Here is a 23022-nt window from a genome sequence, read left to right as displayed (position 1 = left end):
GTCCCCACCGCTGCTTTGCCCGCTACCGCCCGCAAACGACGGCCATCTTGCTGCACCCAAGTGAAGCCACTATGACTACACCTGCTGGAAGCTCCTACTGCGGCTGCGCAACAAGTTGAAAAGTCCTATCTTTATAATGGCGCATTCTTGAGGTAATAGTTTAAAAACTGTCACTTTATAATTTACCTGAACCCCAAAAGCACGTACCCTGGCACAATAGCTACCTAATAAAACAAACCCCAAGTCTAAATTCCACCCCTACCCTCAGTTTTGCCTTCCCAAAAAAACCCCACAGACTATAGCATAAATGTTGTCCTAATTGAGAATGCTAGAAAAAAGTGACAGTTGGAGCTTTAGATTACTCCCATGTCCTCATTTTTTATGTGTTTGCCCTGAAATTTGGCATGCAGCACCCAGTGACAGTTCTACCCGGCAATGCCAAATTTCAGATCCGTACCTCCTATAGCTTTTGATGTGTAGCCCCTTGAATGCCCTGCCCCCACCTTCAGAATTCTCTATGGAGAAATCCATTTTTTTAGATGCAGCCTTAATATAAGGGCACGGCTGTGCCCTTATAATTTTAGTTTGTCTAAGGCCCGGTTCTATTCCAATATTTATATATTGTATATAAAATTGTATATAGACTAATATAAAACCTATGTTCACACAATATGTTTTAATCAATTCACACTCTTTTGGGTGGCTGGAGCTGGACATACTTCCCGCTAGCCAAACTGCAAGGAAGGAGACTGGGGCAGAGTTTCAAGATCCTGCAGGGACTGATGGAAAAATTTGTATTAAATTGGTATTAACAGACAATTGCGTTACCTTCTCAGTCAATGCTTTGCTGAATAGTGGAAATACGTAAAAAAAAAAAAAAAATTCCTTATGCAAGTGGTTCCCAAACATTTTTGAAGCACGGTACCCTAGCGTATTAGCATTGTTTTCAAAGTTTGTCATTGAGAAATTCAGAAAAACATGTAGCAAAGTGTAGAAAATTGTGTCCAGCTGTCATAGGTTCAGTTATGTGATGGTGGATTGGTTTGCACTTCTGTTTATCCACATATTTACATTACATTTACCACGGCGCAAAGTTTGGGAACCACTGCCTTATGCAGTTGACCCTCGAACATACAAAGTGCCAAAAGTCATGGGATAGCAGTATGTAAAGGTAATGGTAGGTGGCGTAACCGTACTGACACATCTTGGAAATACCCAGACCTGTTTGTAATCTGACATCTTGTGTGTCAGTTTGAACACTGGCTAAGCTACTTGTGGCAAGGCGAAATTATCAGAGTTCGAACGGGGCATGATAGTTGGTACCCAATGTATTGCATATTCCATTTCCAAAGTTGTGCGGACATTCAACATTCCTCGATCTACTGTGTCACGTTGTGTACCAGGGATACCTCATGGAAGGCATTAACACCCACTGTGTACAGCGCAGTGGTACCAGACGCATACCCAGCAGGTCAATGCAGCATTCTTTATCTTCCATGGGATATGGGAGCAGAAGTCCCAACTTAGTGCCCCTGTCAACACTAAGACACTAGGCACAGCGTCTCACCTGGGCTTGTGACGTCGCTAATTGGATCCTGGAGGGCTGGCAACATGTAGCGTGGTCCGATGAGTCACGGTTCCAGTTTTTTCGGGCTGATGGTAGTGTTCGGGTGTGGGACAGACCCGAGTCACCCACAAGGCACCACACAGGCCTTTGATGGTTCCATAATGGTGTGGGGTGTGTTCATGTGGCAGGGGTTAGGTCCGCTGATCTGCCTTTTGCAGTTCTTCATGGATTTCATGTACCCCCACAACGATGGAATGGAATGGGATTGAAGCGCCGGTTCAAATCCCGACAGCAGCTGCCCGACAGGATGAAAATCCCGACAGAGGCAGGCAAGTATGCTAACCTCCCCTATCCCCCCACTAACCCTCTCTTAGTGGTGCCTAACCCTAACCTCCCCCCAGGGGTGCCTAGCACTAACCTCCCCCAAGGGGTGCCTAGCCCTAACTCCCCTTAACGCTCTTAACGCTCCCTACACCTAACCCTCCCAGGGGGTGCCTAAACCTAGCCCCCCCCCCCCAAAACCTAACTCTAACCCCGCTAACTGCCCTAAACCTAACCCTCCCCCCCCCCCCGCAGCTAACAGGACGGGCGCCCCTGACTTACCTCGTACGGGCACGTGTCGTTCTGGATTCCGGTGTCGGGATTATGATAGGTGTCAGTATTGTGACCGGCGGTCTTGCGATGGAATATTCTAGCAGGATAATGCACCAGGTCAGTGGTCCTAAATTCTCCAGAATTGGATAGAGCAGCATTCTGGAGTGTTCCGAAGAATGGTGTAGCCACCACATTCACCTGACATGAACTCCATCGAGCATTTATGGAATGTGGTGGAGAGGTACATTTGAACCCAAGATCCTGCACCTACAAATATCAGGGAGCTGTGGGAAGCTATCCAGACACCATGGGTCAACATCTGTCCAGGGGTCTTCTGACCACGTGTGGAAATTGTGCCACGTCAAGTTGCTGCACTTCACCGAGCTTGAGGGGGTCCTACTAATACTTGGCATCTATCCCATTACTTTTGGCACTTCACTGTATGTATCTCATGGAGAATCCTCATGTCCATTAGATCATTCATACTCCTTTTTTTGCAATGTGCATTGTTGCTATTATCTAAATCCACCTGGCATGGTTCTGAGTCTGAAAAGGGGGCGTGGCATTGCAGAACTCCCGATAGCGCGCAAGGAGACTGTACCTGCAGTGCCAGCTCCTCCTCTGTGACAGGAGCCGACTGCTGTAGGATAATGTCACACTGCAGCACCCGGCTCCTGTAACTGAGGAGCCAGCATTTTGATGTCACCCCTTCCGAGGGTGACACATGATTTGTCCCACACCCCCATAGTGACGCCACTGTTTCAAAGCATAAACTTTGGAGTGGAGAAGTCCAGAATTAATGCAATATGTATTCTCCTAGCAGAAAGAGAAGCACATACAGGGGTTTCAACTGTAGCTAACAATTTAGTACTTTAGAGTAAGTTTATAAAAACTGGAAAATATCACAAAAAAAGGTGCTGTAACTCTTAGCAACCAATCAGTTTCTAGCTATGTGTTCTATGCCTGCTTAGAAAATGAAAGCCTATAACTATTAGTTGTTAAAGGCTACGGTGTCTTCTATGCACCACCTTTTGTAAAACAATCATGCTTACATGATGAACAGCAATGTAAAGCTTAGGCAGTTCCCAATTTTGAATACTTCTATTTAAACTTTATCAATCAGCATGTGCATAAATACTATAATTACTGTCATAAAACATACAGATCTGCATCCTACCTCTTGTGTGTGCTCTTTCAATACATGTAGAGGTCCTTGTGGCTTTGATACGTCCCATAATTGCAGCGACCCATCTCCACTGGACGTTGCCAGTATATTCTCGTTAATCTCGCTCCATGTTACATCGAATAGGGCATCGCTCCAATCAAAGCTAAGTCATTAAGATACAAAAATTAAGAAACAATGACATAAGTTACTAAATAAGTTCTAATCTAGGATGTACACTGGATCTAAGTTACTGTGCTATTACAACACTAAGAATTACGGCACTGAGGAGAACAAAGAAACTCATTTTGGGACAGGCAACTCATTGTCGACCAGAAAGAAAACGGAGAACCATCAAAAAATGGAGCCGTCAGGGAAGTGGCTAGATCGCTTAAGTTTGGACCCTTAAACACTCTGCAAGCATTACAAAAAGCTGCATTCTGACTACATATGGGCTACAGACATGTCATATGATTTTCTAAATATCTTCATTTTGGTTATAGCAAATATTTGCCAAAATGTATCTGCCAAAGCAGCATTGCACCTGTAGGTAAACTAGAAAGGATATTGTATTAGCAGGAGAGCTCAACACACAACTCATGCAATTTTTTTTTTCAGAAGGCAGTGTATATTTGTACTAGATTTTTTATAAAGAGAAATGTTAGGCGACTTGAAAATGTCACAAAGGGGGAGATGTACCAATCCTTATAAAGAGGGCAAGTAGAGAAGTTGTCCATAGCAACAAGCAGCTTCTAGCTACCATTATCATGTAGATTCTATAAAGTGATAGCTAAATTACATACTGTATCTGTTCCCCTTTGATGAATATGTTTTCAAAAGCCTGAAATTGAGTCAGTACTAAATTTACTATTCTAGCAGACCATTAATCCCCTCTTGTTTTTCCCTCAAACCTCTTCCCACTTTGCGACCCAACATTATATTTTTGAGTTCAGATTGATTTAATTTCTGCCTCCCATGCTGTATGCTATTCAGATATATTCAGCTGCATCACATCATTAGCTCACTGCGATTTTCTTCACTATAGTCTCAATCAGATAAACTAAGGGAGGAATTCAATTAGCCGTGATAAAGCAAAAGTTTTTGCACCGTTCGCATGCAAAATTTGCTTATCGTGGCGCACCCATTTTTAGAGCAATCCAAAAGAAGCAAAACAAGCCCAGGGCGGTTCCTGCACAGGCGCAGTGACAGAAATCGGGCGTGATATAATATAACATGCCCTACATAATCCCTCAGTGTTCCCATCACCCTCCGCTACATTACATGTGGTACACTTTAGCAGAAGAGGAAAGTCACGTTCACTCTCAGACATGATGAGTGTGACTCCCCTCACAGAAAATACTTTCACTGTGAGGTAATAAACACCCTGCAACACCGCACCGCAAGGGCTTTAGCAGAGGAAGAACAGGGATAGTAAAATGGCTGACAGTCAGAAGTGAAAGTACAGGCAGACAATGCAGAAATAAATCCCTGCACTACCAGCACTATGATCAACTACACAGACACAGAGCCTGGTAGGAAACAGTGCTGCATACTCTGACCTTATCGGAGGAGAGGACCACGATGCCACCTGTATCCAGCGTTTGCACACTTCAGAAAATGGCAGCCAAGGAGCTGAGGGGAGGCGGGCCCAGGGGAGGAGCGCTGACATAGCCCGCTATGGAGAGGCACTGTGCAGCGGGGGAGGCGCCGGCTGTGAGACAGGGAATGCGCGCTTCCCTGGCATGCAATTAACCCCTGGGATGCTGGAGCTTTACAGCTCAGCTGCAGCCCGCTGTCCCTGGTAGTCTAGTGGAAGCGCAAGTTAATACCTGGCTCCACACGCAGCCTGTCCCCAGGGAGCCCCCTTTCTGAGGACCTACGACTGCGTATCGACGGGTACCCTCCGCGGGACCCTGCCGCTTACCTGACCCCCTTGAATCCGGCCGCAGTCCGGGTAATCCGGGGTCACCGCTAGCTGTGACCCCAGACACCCACCAGCATCCACAGATCAGTACCGGCGTTCTGGTCCGGCGGGAGGGAGGAGCGACAGCATAGACGTCAGTACTGACTGTCTATGTTGTACATCTCTTGTTGCATCAACGCTGTTTAAAGAACTTCAGGAGCTGATAACAGCCCCCCTCTGAAAATGGTGACCCGAATAAGAGCACCTACGAAACTGATTTGCCTGGGCTCGGGGGCGGGGTATAGGAGGGAAACCCAGTGCATCCTGGGAGGCTGAAAACTTTAACTCTGAGATGCCCGATGACACCCCAAAGTATCCCGTGGATACCCTATGGACCCTGAAGTAGAAAGGGGAAAATTGCCTGTACCTCAAAAAAGTTAAATAGGGTACCATATAGAAGTGTATTAGTGACCCTAATTGTAATGTTTTGCAAAATAAATGTTATTTTTTAAATTTTAAAGTATATATTTGTTAAAGACACTTTTTAAAAACCTTCAAAATACGCCTCTAACACTGCAATCTTAAAAACACCTGTCCTATTCATATAGCAGCCCCATATGCATGTCCCATATGGGTTGGGTTGGGTTGGGTATGGGATCCCTCCCCCTACCCTCCCAATGCTTAAACCTAATCTCCCCTCCCCCCCGTGCCTAAACCTAACCTCCTCCTCCCCTCAAACCTAACCCTCTCCCCTTAGTGCCCAACTCTAACCCTCCCCCTCCCCCTCGCCCCGCTACTTACCTTCGGGGTGCTGGCACCAGGATTTTGACAGGTGTCGGGATTCTGGCGCCAGCATTCTGAGCACCGGAATCCCCACGATTGATATTTTGACCGCATCCTGTCCCACTTCAATTAACCCATTTTCCTGCACTTTTTCAACCCAAAAATGACATGTCATTATTGCCCAAATTAAGCTAATTAAAAAAATGTTTTGCCTAATTAGTCATTAAGGAGGGTAGCCTAGTGGTCTTTAATCAAGACCTGTCATTTTTACCTTGAAATAGGGATTTTCCCCAACTTTTCACCTGCTCAGGAAGTGGTGAAAAATAAGTTGGGAAAACTGCATGTCAAAACTCGCACCCGCGAAAACCACAGCTAATAGGCTTGCGTAATAAGTATAAATTCGAACAATAAGTCGTTTTTCGTGAAAAAGTGGCTTATCGCAGCTAATGGAAATCCCACCTAAGTGTTAAATGAAAGGAGCACTATATCTGAGTTAACTATAGATCACAGCTGCGAATTTGCAGGGAACACAGCTGTGAAAATATGCCAACGCCTTCCAAAGCATAGCCGTGCACAATGCTGTATTCTCATTTCCATCTGATGACGCACAACAGCGTAAACATCGGTACGAGTCCCGCATCATGTAAGGCAATTCTCACCAGCCACAAACACTACAGCTCTTCTGACATGCAGAGAGGTCTTATGCTGTGTAGGAGAATGCATTGGCTAATTTATGCTCGCCCACAAAACAGACTTTATACGGTCAGACACTGCTGCATTTTTCTAACCACCCGCCATTACCACCCTCAAACGCTGACTACTTGTCATTCACTTTGAGTGGTTCCTGGGTATAAAAGCAATCGCAGTGCAATTACTGTGCATGCGCAGTGCAGCGTTCGCACGTGCACATCAACAATCGCTCGTTCTGTAAAAATATCGGCATTGCGTCTGTTTCTGAATCAGGCCCTATATCAGCAAGGGATCGGACAATCCAACATAGATTTATCGATTGAGTGTGTTACACCCCTACTAGAGTACAAGTACCAATCTTTCCAAAGAAGACATAAGTTGGTCTATGAGGATTCATTACACAACATAGTATTTGTACGATCTAAAATTGTGAGCTCTGGGATAAGGTCAGTAAAATAGTTTTCATCCTTCTGGCGGTAACAAAACCACAAAGAATCTTCCACACTAAGCAAATTACACAAAACAATCATTTCACGAGTCCCAAACTTCCATCTGGATCAGTTGTTTAAACAAATTTCTGTTATCAACAAGATCATCCAAAGAGGACGCTACTACTGAACTCGGAATCTGAAGAGTTGATTTAATGAAGAACACTATGAACTTCATTAAAATTTGTTAAAAATCTTTTCTAACATTTATTAAGCAAAATAATAAAACAAGAATACGTAATAGTGTTTTCAGACAGAAAAAAAGTGAAATTAAGATTGATATTTTAACAAGTATAATGGTGCATACACACGGTCAGATTTTTCCTTCAGATATGAACGATAACGATTTAAAAATCGTTCAGTCGTTCATATCTGAAGGAAAATCGTTCATATCTGACATGCCTGAACGATGGACGATGAACGATGCGCGTTCCCGATGGTCAGATAACGATTTCTGACATCTGATGTGTTTGCAGTCAGACTTGGACGATTCCATTCATTTTAATGCAGTCAAAAATCGTTCAATCTTTCAAATCGTTCAAAACTTTGGTAAAATCGTTCAAATCGTTTAATCGTTCATCTGACAAATCTGACAAGTCTGACAAATCTGACCGTGTGTACGCTCCATTAGTCGTGTTCAGAGTGCACTACATTCAAAGAACTCAACTGTTCCCTCTTTTTCTGTTAATGACCATTCTGTCAGAGCCAGTTAATTTAGAGTATCTTGCAATGATGCTTGGGATGGTGTTTGAATCTTCTTTAAAAAAAAAAAAAAAGAGACTGCACTTAATTTGTGCTAGTAGTTAATGCACGGTAAATACTTAAAATGTCTTCAAGGATGAAGCACCTGAAAACTTTTAATTTTCACAAAGCCATAACTCATATGTGTTTAGATGCTATTATGTATAGGTGTAAAATTATAATAACCATAGTAATAAATTACAAAATATTACCTTTTAGCACAAACAAGTCCAACGTCATTTTGTTCTAGGACAAATATAGTTCCACAACCTGCGGAAACAAAGCAAAGAAAATATTGTAAATTTAACAAAGAAAAACATTAGAATGTTAGTACCTGTATCACGATAAGCATTTTTTTTTTCTAATACTATTAAATAAATACAAGTTGTTATTACCATAATAATATCATGTTGTTTAGAATCACATTGGTATTAGAATACTAAAAATGACACCAAATGTCAAATGCAATCAGCACATGCCATGAGGTAACATAGGAGACGATAGGATACAGAATTGCAAGGTTTCCTTTCAGATTTAGTAAAGTCTAGTCACCTAGAGACCCGAACTGTAACTGGATAGTCCCCAAAATAATCTGATAGGTATTCCAAATGCGTGTACACTGCTCCCCACACTGCCCCCTAGTGGTCTGCACCTCCAATGTGACAGGCATAGATTCCAGCTTTTAATAAGAAAATGTATTACATTTTTAAGCAGCTTTGTTGCGGTTAATGTTTGGCTTGGGGATCAGCTTATGACCTTAAAATTTGGGGTATTAAGAAATAATGGGGTCTAATTAACTGCGAAAGAGATAGTCAGGTGACAATGTAGTGGTTGGTGAAGTACCTATTCAGAAGTCCAACTTTGTCACTGATGGACAGAACCATAGGTCTAGATGGTGGAGTATGACCTATTCAGAACTCAAGATCATTATTTCAGCTATGTAGTTTTAAACGAACATGAGTGGAAGAAGAAAAAAATCACTTAAAGGAGAACTGTTATAACAATGATGTATCTAAGGCCCACAAATCAGATGTATTTCTAAAGCAGGTAAGGCAGTTCTTGGGAAAAGGGGTTTGGATAAAATACTACTGAAGAATGCTATGTTTACATTGGTGTTATATATATATACAGATTTACAAGTGTTGTATATCAAATTAATCAGTACAGTCTCCTGGTGCGTCCTAGTCGCATCGAATTGTGATGCATTTTCTGCAACAAAAAACAAAAAGACGGCCGACACTAGCAGAGTTGCACAGGACCTGGCGGCTCACTCACGCTGGGCATATCTCGCTGGATGGCATATTGAGGCCAAATGAGCAAGGACACATCTGTGTTCAGTAGTTCTCAACTCCAGTCCTCAAGTACTCCCAACAGGTCATGTTTTGAGGATTTATTTAATCATGCACAGCTGAGCTAATCTAATGTGTTTGGTCAGGAATTGTCCCACCTGCTTCAATAGACAGATTTCCTCAACACATGACCTGTTGGACGTACTTGAGGGTTGGAGTTGAGAACCACTGGTGTACGGGACAGAGGACACCATTCGCCCAAATTAGCAAATCTGAACCACTGAACTTGGTGGAACACATTGAAGATCTAAATCATCAAAGATTATGTATCAAGCAGTGAAAAATGTGGAGAAGTGGCCCATAACAACCAATCAGCTGCTACCTATTATTTTACAGACTGTACTTGTTAAATGCTACCTCAAAGCTGATTGGTTGCTATGGCCAACTTCTCCACTGGTCCACTTCTCCAGAAAGCTAGACATGTGATCTATTTCCCATTGTGGGTCTCCCAAATCCAAACGCCAATGATTTTCAATGATTCATTCCATATAATGTACAGATAGATGTAGGCTAACTCATGCAAAGATATAACATGTCCATGTGACAAATGTATAATTTGGATGAGTGATTCCCAACTACAGTCCACAGAGTCTAACAATGCATGTTTTACAGATCAGTATACACTAATATATCTGAAAAAACTTTAGAGGTCACTGGAGTTGGGAGACACTAAATAAATTATAATGGGAGAGAAATAAAAAAAAATGTATTGCTTATCCATCTAATTACAGTGCATAAGCATCTATTTTTTTGTTTATTTTGGAGGAAGCCATTAACAAAAGAGCAACTCAAATGAGTGCAAAATATGAGTAGATGAATGACAAGAAATATAATTTGTACTCTACTATTATTACAGCCCATAAAAAATAGAAATATTGCTATTTAGGTCATCATTTGAAAATAAACTTTTATGTTGGAGCTTGCACAGAAATGTAACTATTTGTTTCCAGGTTTTATGATTCATTTCAACGTATGAATAACTTGTCTCAAATGCAGTGTGTTTTAACAGTTCTATTACAATCTGGACTCTGGTACTATGTTCTCCAATCTTTCTCCAAAATGCCTCCAGCTATTTTCCCCAGATTGAAACCATCCCTGTATACAGTATCTATCACTACAGCGATCGGTGTACCAGCCTCCACTATATACAGTCTCCAGGTGCTTGGCGAGGGGATAGGGTAGTACAAGGAGAGGCGCCTTCACCTGATATGCCATAATTTTGGGAGGCTGCACATGCCAGGCGGGTTGGGATGTAAGGAGAGAACTCCACAGCATAGCCGTGCCTAGCAGGGAGGCGGAGGGCCCGGGTTACACTGCCAGCTGATGCCATAGCCCGCGCTGCCACACTCAGGGCATAGCCACTAATACACCGGCAGCAGCAGTCTATGGAAGAAGAAGAAGCAGCAGCTCCCTGCTGTCACTGTGTGTGTATGCTGGGGGGAAGTGACGTGCGGCGCTGGGCGGGCATATACTGCCCCCTGTCCCGGCACACAGCAGGGAGCACAGTACGCCGGAAACATTATTACACCAAGCCTCGTTCTCGTCATACTGCTGGGGGCGGGGTTGGCTTTTTGCTCTATTAATTATTGTAATGTCTAAATTCCCTTCGTGGAGAGGATGACGTTAGACACTGGCAGATGACGTCATCGTACAGAAACGGAAGTGCATCTATCGTCCCTGGAGAGGATCCTGACGTCATCAGCTACTACCCAACGTCATTCTCTACCATCCACGTGGGCATAGGGGGGACATATAATCTTGTGGCGAGCGGACAACTGCCTATTAGCAGCTGTCACCCCAGCGCAGCTGCTGGCTGCTTCTGGTCTCCGGGCTCACCTCTGGTTTTCATGCAGATATGCTAATTATCACTCGTAACATTTGCCTCAATATAAAATATTAACAACTTTTGTATATTTATATATTAATTTAGTTAAATCAGCACTTGTACACAAAAGGCAGTGCTACCAGACATATACAATACTTTGCCCAGCAATAACCCCCTTTACTAGACATATTTATTATCATTTTGTGTTCTTTATAAAGAGGTTTAATCACTCGACCAGCGCATTCGCAAGCTGCATGAAACAGAAAGGGGTCCTTCAGATTCCTCTCTGGGGACTTCTTAGAAAAACAATCCCATAGGCTTCTACTGATGTCGCTGCTTATGGGGCGCAAGCTCCAGAAAGTTACACTTTCCCATGCTTGCTGCACATGGGCACATCAACAGCCCCATAGCATGCCGATATCTGCTGCGGACATATAGGGATCCATACGTATTGCTGTAAACAGACACCCGCATTTATGCTCTGTCACTTCTGACGTTTGGAATTGGTTGGGACAGGCGTATGAGGCTGAAGAGAAGACTTGGGAGGCGTGGATGAAGCTGGGTGACTTGAGCCAGGTCCTCCTCATGTGTTAATGTGAGTAGGTAGAGGAACTGTAGAGATAATGGGCCCGAAGGCGAGGACAGGAAGGTAATGTCTTTATTAACAGCAGATTGTAATGAGAACTGGAGACGATGATACTGGATAGATGAGCAGAGTCGGATTGGGGCCGACGATGCTGACTTGATGAGTAGCGACGGTTTAAGACCGATAATGTTGAATTAAGGAACTGGGACGGTTTGAGACCAATGTTGATGAATTGAAGAACTGGCACGGTTTGAGACCGATGTTGAAGAACTGGATTAGTTTGGGACCGATGTTGATGAATTGAAGAACTGGATCGGTTTGAGACCGATGTTGATGAAGAACTGGGTTGTTTGAGACCGATGTTGAGAAATATATAGAATGGAACCGATGTTGAATATATGTAATGGGACCAATGTTAGTAGGAATGAGCAAGAATCTGTGGTAAAACCAGACTGGAGTACTGGATGGACTTCATAACCAGACTTGGAACTGGAATGATACGGACCGGAACTGTTCAGATACAGAGTACCTGGATGCTCAGCACAAAGCTATAACTACAGCAGAAGTGACGTACTGGCAACAGGAGCCAGTCAGGAAATGGAATTCATAGGGGTGGATCCCCAGGGATTGGATGCTGCAATCAGCTGGTCTGGTAGCATCGCTCTGAGTGGTGGAAAAGCATCAGGTGACAGTCCAACATGGCTGCGCTCATACTGTGGTTTTGGAATGAACTCTGGCGTGCAGCTTGTGTACCATCATGCTGCGGAGACATCTCAATGCTCAGTGACAGTACACTGAGCGGACTAGGCAGAAGCAGCACAGACAGACTTCAGTACCAGCTGGGAGTGATGCACAGTGCGAGCAGATCTCAGCGCTAGCCTGGACAGACACTGTGTTACAAGTCGCAGTCACGACTTGTCTCCTTCTGGCAGTGTTGTTCCAGTTTCGTCGATTGCTAGGCGATCTGGATGCCCCCGGACGTCACGTGCTCCCCACAGCACGGCGTGATTGGGTTCCTCTTCTATTTCTGCATGCTGGTCCTTTGCCACCTTGCCAACTGTAGCATTCCTTTTGGAGCCCTCGGCTCTGCTGCATGGTCAGCGTTTCTGCGTGTAGTGTATCCTGTGTCTCTGGCTGCATTGCTCTGTCTCCGGGTACCTGCTCTCAAGCCACCATCGGCTTCTCAGCCACTCCAGCAGTGTCCACACTACTACCTGCTCTCAAGCCACTCCGTCGGCGTTCCAGCTGTTCCAGCAGTACCCATACTGCTACGGACTTCCAAGTCATACCATCGGCTTCTCAGCCACTCCATCAGTCTCCACAGTACTACCGGCTCTCAAGCCACTCCGTCGGTGTCCCAGCTGCTTCAGCAGTTTCCATACTGCTACGGACTTCCAAGCCATTCCATCAGCTCTCAAAGCCGCACCTCCAGCATATAGCCACACCATCAGCTCTCAAAACCACACCTTTGGCATATTGCTGCACCATCGGCGCTCAAAGCTGCACCTCCAGCATACAGCCACACCATCGGCTCTCAAAGTCGCACCTCCAGAATCCAAGCCGCACCTCTGGCATTTAACTGCTTCATCAGCTCTCCAAGCCGCACCTCTGGCATCCAAGCCGCACCATCAGCTCTCAAAGCGCACCTCTGGCATCCAAGCCTCTCCTAATAAACCTTCTGGTCTTCTGTTTGATTGAGGAAATCAGTCTTACTGGATGTTCACTCTCATCGAGCTTTATGTCATCCTGGCATTAGTAAGACCTCAGAGTTACTCTCCCGCTCGGTCTGGTGGCCTTACCTGACCAAGGATGTTCGTGAATTTGTCCTGGTATGTGAAGTCTGTGCTTATAATAAAACACCATGTACGGCTCCTGCAGGTTTGTTGCTTCCCCTCTCCATAGCTAAGAGACCCTGGACTCACATCGCCATAGACGTCATTGTCGATCTTCCATTTTCTGCTCAATGCTCTGTTATCTGGATGGTGGGGGACAGATTTAGTGATATGGCGCACTTCGTCCCTTTACCTAAACTACCTTCTGTCAACAAACTCTCTGGCTTGTTCATCCAGCATATCTTTCACCTGCATGGGTTACCAATGGACATTGTGTCGGATCGAAGAACACAACTTGTGGCACAGTTCTGGAAAACTCTGTGCTTCCTTGGGCATTTCTCTCAGCCTTTCCTCTGGGTACCATCCACAGTCCAATGGGAAAACTAAGCGTCTAAGCCAGTCCTTGGAACAGTATTTACGCTGTTATATCTCCAAGTGTCATAACGACTTGGTTGCTCATCTGCCGCTTGCTGAATTTGCTTTTAACAACTCGTATCATTCAGCATCTTCATTGTCTCCTTTTTTTGTGTCATCCCAGATCGAATTCCTTTGACTCCAGTTTACCTTTTTCATCTTCTGTCGCTTGGCTCTGTCGCATTTGGAGCAAGGTTCATCAAAGTCTCCGGAAAGTCTCTCTCTGCTCCAAGGAGTCTGCTGATAGACATCGGAAGTCATGTGTATTCAAGAAGGGCGATTTGGTTTTCTTTCTATGAAGAACATTAAGCTTCGCCAACCTACTCAGAAGTTGGGTCCTAGGTTTATTGGGCTGTTTCGCATCATTGCGTAGGTGAATCCGGTGGCTTTCAAGCTCTTTTAACCCAGGTCTGTCCGCATCAACAACACCTTCCACTGTTCTTTATTCAAACCGGTCTTCAGTTCTGCTAAATTCAAGCCAGAGGTTTCATCCAGACCTGCTTTGATTGTGGTCCACGGTCAATGTGAATTTATTGTTGAAAAAATCTTGGACTCTAAGATTTCCAGAGGTTGTTTGCTGTTCTTGCTTCACTGGAAGAGGGCTGTGGCCCGGAGAAATGCTCCTAGGTCACTGAGAGTGCTTTACATGCTCCCAGGTTAAGGACGCTTTTCTATCGGGATTTTCTGACAAGCCGGGTTCTGGGGGTTCTTCAACCCCGCGTCAAGGGTGGTACTGTTACAAGTCGTGGTCACGACTTGTCTCCTTCTGGCAGTGTTGTTCCAGTTCTGTCGGTTGCTAGGCGATCTGGACACCCCCGGACATCACCTGCTCCCCACGGCACGACTTAATTGGGTTCCCTCACTATTTCTGTACGCTGATCCTTTGCTACCTCACCAACTATAGCATTCCTTTTGGATCCCTGGGCTCTGCTGCATGGTCAGCGTTTCTGCGTGTAGTGTATCCTGTGTCTCCAGCTGCATTGCTCTGTCTTCAGGTACCGGCTCTCAAGCCACCATCAGCTTCTCAGGCGCTCCAGCAGTGTCCACACTACTACTGGTTCTCAAGTCATTCCATCGGCATTCTACCTGCACTAGCAGTACCCTTACTGCTACAGACTTCCAAGCCATATCATTGGCTTCTCAGCCGCTCCAGCAGTTTCCACACTACTACTGGCTCTCAAGCCACTCTGTCGGAGTCCCAGCTGTTTCAGCATTTCCCATACTGCTACGGACTTCCAAGCCATTCCATCGGCTCTCAGAGTCGCACCTCCGGCATATAGCCGCACCATCACCTCTAAAAGCTGCACCTCTGGCATATCCCCACTCCATCGACTCTCAAAGCCGCACCATCGGCTCTCAAAAACTGCACCTCTGGCATCCAAGCCGCACCATCAGCTCTCAAAGCCATGTCATCAGCTCCCAAAGCCTCACCATCTTTTACCAATCTCTACCACTGGCTCTAAGCCGCACCACTGGCACTAAAGCTATATCATCAGCTCCCATAGCCATAGCCGCACCTTCAGCTTCCAGCCTCTACTATCGGCTCTAAGCCACATCCTCATTATCCAAGCTGCATCATCGGCTCCCAAAGCCGAATCTTCAGTTCTCCAGTTTGTTTACCAGCTCTAGCCGTACCGTCAGCTTGCTAGCCATATCACTGACTTTCTCCGAACCTACATCAAAGTGGGTGCCGTAGCATCCTGGGGTGCCACAGGTCACTTGCACCCTGTCCACCACCACATGACTGAACTTAAGGATGACAGCTAAGCACAATTTACTTAATTATTAATTAAATATTTTTTTCCTGAGTTTCTCAAAGATAAACTTTTGGCCTAAGGGTGCCATAGAAAAAATGCTGATACTCTAGGGCGCAGTGATATGATTTGGGAATAAATAGGTTAGATAAAGTTGCTTTTGTTCTATGTCCCTTCATAACAGATCTGTGATGTTTAAAAAAGTTTACCTCCTATTTAGATTTGTGAAGCCACTCGCTCTCATTAGTACCCAGGCACACCAAATGTCTCAGTAGCACTGCATACAAGGGTTCAATTAATCAGAAAACAAATAATCTACCACTATAGGGACGATTCAGTTAGCCATTAGGTTAAATCGGAATATTGCATGCTAATGCATCACAATATTTCTGGCCAGGGAATTTTGTATGTTTCAGCCCACACCCTAAAAAGGTGCGAGCAAAAACATCCGAGACTTCCTTAGTGGAAATCTGTGCAGTTAATATTTATATACCACATTTTTCTATATTAACAGGTGAATCCCATAAGCATAGTGTTTTGACCAGGGCATTATGTATCCATAACTGGTTTACTCACACACTGTGTTACTACTAGGGATGTGCAGGCTCGGATAGGTTCGAGTTTGCACGCCGAATTCGGATTTTTCCCTCCAAAAAAACGGAACTCAGAACGAGGCAAAACGTCATCTTGCATGGACAAACATCATCATTACCGGACAAAGTCCAGGAATGATGATGTTTGTCAATGCAAGATGACGTTTTGCCTCGTTCTGAGTTCCTTTTTTTTGGAGGGAAAAATCCGAACTCGGCGTGCAAACTCGAACCTATCCGAGCCTGCACATCCCTAGTTACTACGTTACTGTGCTTCCCGTAGTCATTCTCCTGATCCATCATGCTGCAAGCTCTTTCCTCTTTTTGCAGCCCATTCCCTACCACCCTACACTAGCCTCTCCAACCCCACTCACCCATGTTGAAGACCAGGTGCTGCAGATCCACTGACATGTGTGATCCCCGACAGGTGGATCTGCAGCACCTTGTCTTCAACATAGCCTAATTCATAGCCTCCTCCCTATCTTCCCTTCTGTGTTACGCCTGTCTGTCTGCCACTCCCCTTTACAATGTAAGCTCACGAGCAGGGACCTCTTCCCTCATGTGCTTCTCTTTACATTTTCTTCTACTCCTTACTCCCCATAAGGGCACCTAACACGTGACTTCCAACTCCCGGCTGCTTATTGTGAGTGCTTTAATCACTACTGCAGCAATGTATATAAATCTTGTCCTGCACTGTAATGTACTGTAAGTTACTCGTTTCCTGTTCACTTATTAGTTCTATGTACTATGTAAGGCGCTGCGGAACACTTGTGGCGCCATATAAATAAAGGATAATAATAATAATTCAGCTTCCCCAGGAGGGTGTAACGGAGTATTTGGCTGAGGAGCTCCTGTGTCCTATATATATATATATATACGTGTGTGTGTATATATATGTATATACACATATATATATATATATATAAAATAGAAAAAAAGGCACTCACCAGGTAGTTGAAAACATTAAAATCACATCTTTATTGAATTCTTTAACATCACCATAATAGAAGTCGATGTTTCAGTCCTCACATGGACCGTCATCAAGACAGCAACATCAGATGCACAGTACACAATACCACATGTGTACTGTGCATCTGATGTTGCTGTCCTGATGACATTTCATGTGAGGACTGAAACGTCGACTTCTATTATGGTGATGCTAAAGAATTCAATAAAGATGTGATTTTAATGTTTTCAACTACAGCACCTGGCGAGTGCCCTTTTTTCTATTTTTGTGTATATGGTGGATTTCTTAAGGTGCACCACCGTGATTGTCTCTACAAAATAAGCAGTGGGTGCGGACATAGGGCCTGATTCAGACCCGGACGCAAGTGTCCGTTCGCTCGTCCGCCGTACGAGCGAAAAAATTTAAATTTAAGCGCTCGCTCGTATGTTTGCTCATAGCTAACCTTACGCCCCATATTCTTTCAACCCCTCCTCTAGCTTGCAACCGTTCAAAATAGCGACCGTTCATCTCTTTGGTTGCTTTGGACGCTCGCACAAGTCAATTCCGGAAGTGGGCCTGTCAGATTTCGATTACCTGCTCTTTCATTCTGCAAACATACTTGAATCGTTTCATGCCAATCAATATATTAATAGTTTTTTTCAATTTCAATAAACTTTGTCTGTGTGTCATTTTTCCCACAGAATACATACGATTTCACCAATGGTTTACTTTATCAAATTTACTTCTTTTTAGGATGGACACTATTGTTTTCCTGTGTTTGTGATAGGCATATTTTAGTGTTTTAATTTGTTTATTTAAATTAGCTTACGCATGTCACTGCATGAAGCCTATCATAACTCACATTATATTTTTGAGCCTGTAGGACACATGACATACAATAACCAATAGAATGGTTCCTGTTAATTTACAAAGTACATTAGCCAATCAAATTTTTTCTATGGCCTTTATTAAAACTGTTTTGTGTTAAAAAAATCATTGCCATCATGAGAGCCTCCGCATTTACTAGGCGGGAGCTATTGGTCCTCACCGAGGTGATGGACCGGCGGGTTACAAGCCAGCCTCCCCCATCACCAACCGCCTGAAGCGTATGGCCTACGCGGAGGTTCGCCACCGCCTGCGCTCCTTCGGCTGTCGCCGAAATATCGGGCAGTTAGAGCGCAGGTGGTCGGATCTGCGCTGCCGCACGCCACACCTGCTGGCATGTTTGCGGCTGCAGATAGAAGCAAGTAAGTGTTTTTTTTAATTTTGTGGTCTTTTTTTGCGTACCTACCTGCGTGTGCATGTTTTTAGTTGTTGTACTGTTTTTTCATTTTTGGTGTGGTACATTTGTTCCTAACCCCCCCCAAAAAAACCTAAACATTTTTCATCCATCATTTAGGGGCTGAGCGCAGACTCCGGCATAGACAGCGAAGGAGATGACGATCTCGTCCCCTATCACCCACTCCCAGCCAAAACACCTCTCCCCAACCTTCCCCCAATTCCCCCTCCACCCCAGACCGGCCAGTACCTGAGGCCCCTCCCTCTCCCAATTTTCCAAACCCGCAAAATTCACCCTCCCCTCCCCCCCCTTCTCTTTTCTTCACCCCCCCTCTCTTTTTTTCACCCTCCTCCATGAGCCAAATCTCCCCTCCTTCTTTGGACCAGCACTGGCCCACCTCAGAGGAGGAGGATGTAGGGGCTCCAAGAGCCGGAATACAGATGACCGGTATGTTTCCCTTTTAAACTATGCTTGTTTTTTGGGGGGGGGCTTTTTGGGTGATGTTGTCCTTTTGCCTGTGCATTTCTAAATGTTTCATTATTTTCAATTTTTAAAAAAAAAATTTTTTTATAGACAATGTCTTCGATGTTTACCACTGACACATATCAAAACACTCATACTTGTGTATTTCTTGTTTACCGTACCAACAAATATATTTTTTTGGTGTACTTCGCCCTTTTTTGGGTTGGCTTTTTGTGTGTAACTTTTTAAGTTTGTATTTCTCCCATCTTTGCATTTGCCAGTACTTTGTTTTTGTCAAATAAACTGTATCTTTGTTTAAACTATAGTCTTTTTTTTTTTTTAAACATCTAATATAAGGTATCATTTTATTAATCCACACATTTTTTAATTCCCACAGAGGACCAGAGGCGGCTGCAATCAATGCAGGCAGGATTGCAAGCCTTGCGGCCACATCTAATTGCCATGCTTGTGGGCCTTGACCACATGTCGGCGGACCTTCATCGTAAATTTTTTGTTTTGTTTTCACCCACAAATAATGTGTGTTCAAATAAAATTGCGTTGTATTTTAACAAATCTCATTCCTTGTCTGTAAATATTACATTGTTTAACCTTCCCTAAGTCGACTATTTGAGCATGTTTTTTAAAGTAAGGTAAATTGGATTTGACAAAGCGCTAGTAAGTATGAAAGCTTGCACATTAAACACCTAACAATACCAATAGGTTTTTATAAATACCAGCATATTTTTTGCTACCTTTGGGTGGGTAATGTAAATATAAATTCAAACCTGCTTAGGCCTAGTTTAGAAGACATACTGTTTCACCATAATACCTTTGGTGTATGTTTTTAGCCACAAAGCCTGTTAAAATACTTAACAATTTAAACCATTACAGGATTAGCCATTACGAAAATTTGTTTGTTTTGGCCCACGTTACACGTGCTTGTAATTTACCAAGGAAAAGTCTTTTTAACGTCAAGCAAAAATTTATTACACACAAATAATAAACCAAAAGTGAATTGTGACAACCAATTCACACAGTGAAAACACACTACCAAAAAAACCTACACCCAAATCAGAAAAAAAAAAAACAATCAAGAACTGGTGGAAGAAGTAGCAGGCCAACATGAATCCACACATGAGGCGAGGAATTAATTGTTCCCGAAGTTATATCCAATGTGGCAACATGAAGACAATTTTGTGGATCAGGTAGTAGGCATCGTTTTTCCGTGGAATTTAAGGGAATACAAGAAAAAACAATGAATAAAAAATTACAATTGCACATTACAATCTTACATGTCTACATTGTGTCAATTAACTAAATTTGCAACAATAATTACCTAAAATATCTGGCCACCACATCATCGCGTATGGCCCCCCCACATACTGACCTCCGACCAACCTTGGGGGGCCCTCTTCAGGCAAGGCCTCTTCTGGCTGCATTGGGACACCACTCCTTATGGCGATGTTGTGAAATATCCCACACAGGACCACAATTTTAGAAACCATAGCCGGCAAATACATGAGTTCGCCACCAGAGCGGTGGAGGCATCTGAATCGGCCTTTTAAAAGGCCGATACAGTGCTCCACCACCTGCCTGGTGGCTGTAAGTGCAGAACTAAACTCACTTTGTGGCCCTGGTGTGGGAGCCAAATAAGGAGTGAGCAGCCAGGGCGTGCATGGGTAACCACTGTCTCCTGTGAAAAGACAAATATAACATTCACGACCATTGTGTAACAAGCTTTGCATTGGTTTCAACTGAAGGTGTCAACTTACCCAGACGCCACGCATCACCTGCTTGTAGGTTGTCTAATTTGGGCCAAATCCCTGATTGCCGGATGACGAAGGAATCATGTGCACTCCCGGGGAATTTGGCATTCAGGGACAGGATCTGGAGGGAGGCATCACATACCACCATTACATTCAGGGAATGAAAGTGTTTTCGGTTCCTATAAATAGCCTCCAGCCTTGCTGTAGGCTGAAGTGGTATGTGAGTGCCATCCACAACCCCTATGATGTGTGGGAAGCCAGCTATTTGGTAAAAATTGTCCTTCGCCACACTAAGGGAACCCATATCCAATGGCATATTAATAAAATGATGGAGGTGTTTGAAAATGGCCTCCATCACTGCCCTCAGGATCCTTGAAAAGGAGGATTGGGAGATTCCGGCAACTATTCCCACCGTGGTTTGAAAGGATCTGAGGCACAGAAATGTAACACCGACACTAATTGCGTAAGTGGTGGTATTGCTTTAGGACTGTTAATTTGCCGTTCAAGATCACTCTCTATTAATGAGAGAGTGTCTAGGATGATTTGTGGAGGAAGACGGTATCGTCGTAAAACCTCATCATCAGGCATTCCAAAAAGGGTGACACGTGTTCTATATATCTGGGGCCTTGCACGCCTGCGAGGCCTACGCCCGGGACGAAGTTGAGGTTGGTCGGGTTCTGGAACCATGGCCAAGATAATACGACCAACATCAACCTGAAATGGTAAGCCAGGTAGTTATTTTCCTAAAAGTTGAAAAGAAAAATATACTTATCTTTTTTAAGAAATCCAAAGATGCTTACAGGCCGGGGTCTTGTCATGAGTAGAACAACCTACATTTCAAAAGTTGAAAATATATTTAGTTTTTATTGGGCAAACTTGGATTGTGATCACATTTTTTAGGCCTAAAAAAAAGAGAAGGGAGCACACATTAGTTTGGGAAAACACACGCTACATTTATTGGTCAAACATGATTTTACACTGAAATAATAAAAAGACATTAGTGCGCTAACTAGTACGCATTTTTTACAGTTAAAACAAGACACATGAGTTCGTTAAATATTACGCTACTTTTACAGTTCAATAAGGAGACATTAGTGCGCTAAATAGTACGTTCAGTTAAAAATAAAAACAACTCAAACAAAATTTCGTAAAAGAGTACGCTATATTTAGTGGGAAGACATGATTGGTCCTCCAAACCCCAAAAAAACACTTAGCGAAACATAGGCGAGGACCAACACATCAAAATTGTAACTTCATGAAAATAAAAACACTTACCAAAAACAGACAAATAACCCAAAGTCCAAAAACGTCAAGGGGGCAAAGCCAAAATAACTGTAAAAAAAAAAAAACATAAGGACTAACATTTTTAAAATATTTACTATTATTGTTTACGGTGGTTAGGAAAAAGACTTACTCAAAAACTCCAAAATCCAAAGGTAAACAATAAAAAAAAGCAAACGTAAAAAAAAAAAATTATAAAAATGAAAAAAAAACCCACAATCCTAAACTCCAAACTCCGTACTACAAAAAACGCACACAAACACCTCCTCCGTCAAACCTCCAACATTCCTCACCCGCCACCTCGACTCGAGTCACACCAAGCCATAAATAGTCTATTTTCCCGCTCAAATTACGGACGGACAATAGGAGCGCACAATCAGTGATGCGGCCGAATAATGCTGACGCATGTATAAAAACGTCACTGAAAACCCCAATCGGTCTGCTGTAGTGAGACCTGAAACTCCAAAATGGCTGCAGAGCAGCAAAGCACTGGCCAAGAGGTGCCAGGTAAGTATTTGTATTTTTGGCCCTAAAGGATTTTGTAGAACCAACATTTTAGGCACATTTTACATTAAAAATTTTAATTCCCAAAACCAAAAAGGTGTTGAGGATGTAATGGAAGAGGCTGCTGGCCCTAGCAGGCCAAGAAAAGCCACCAAAAAAAAACGCCAGCCACAATTCACAAGAACGGAGATGGAGGTTTTGGTCCAAATGTGCGTTGACACCCTGCCCCAGGCAGCAAGGAATATGGGTGCAAGCCAGAAATGGAAAATGTGGGATGACATAGCCAGTGCTGTCAATAGGGTTGGTGAGTTTGAATGAGCAACCCAGTTCGTCAAAAGCCGGTACGTACAAACTACATTTTAATAAAAAGTGTTTACACGTCCAAATACTGCAGGAATAATGGAAACTTTTTAACCCACAGATGGAGTGATTTCAAATATCGGCTGAAGCAAAAACTGGTTGATAGGGCTAGGCATGCAGGGGGGGCAGGTGGGGGGCCCACCCCT

General features: G+C 43.8%; 1 protein-coding gene across 2 annotated transcripts in view; it reads right to left on the bottom strand.

Moving 5' to 3' along the window:
- The window catches only part of PEX7 (peroxisomal biogenesis factor 7), a 285580-nt gene extending 274832 nt beyond the window's left edge, over window positions 1-10748 (bottom strand). The window contains exons 1-3 of one of the 2 annotated variants that reach the window (XM_088451725.1): window positions 10481-10748; window positions 8141-8198; window positions 3339-3489 (exon numbers count right to left, since the gene is read on the bottom strand). In XM_088451725.1, the coding sequence (XP_088307851.1) occupies window positions 3339-3489; window positions 8141-8198; window positions 10481-10607 (336 nt within the window). In that variant the 5' untranslated portion in view covers window positions 10608-10748. The remainder of the gene's footprint in view (window positions 1-3338; window positions 3490-8140; window positions 8199-10480) is intronic. The other variant, XM_088451714.1, reaches the window with a different exon arrangement.
- Between the last annotated feature and the right edge of the window lie 12274 nt (window positions 10749-23022).

Source organism: Taudactylus pleione, unplaced genomic scaffold (assembly GCF_031769625.1).
Source record: "Taudactylus pleione unplaced genomic scaffold, aTauple2 ptg000006l, whole genome shotgun sequence".
Classification (NCBI taxonomy): domain Eukaryota; kingdom Metazoa; phylum Chordata; class Amphibia; order Anura; family Myobatrachidae; genus Taudactylus; species Taudactylus pleione.
Note: the sequence above shows the minus strand (reverse complement) of the source record. Positions and strands in the feature narration are given on the sequence as shown.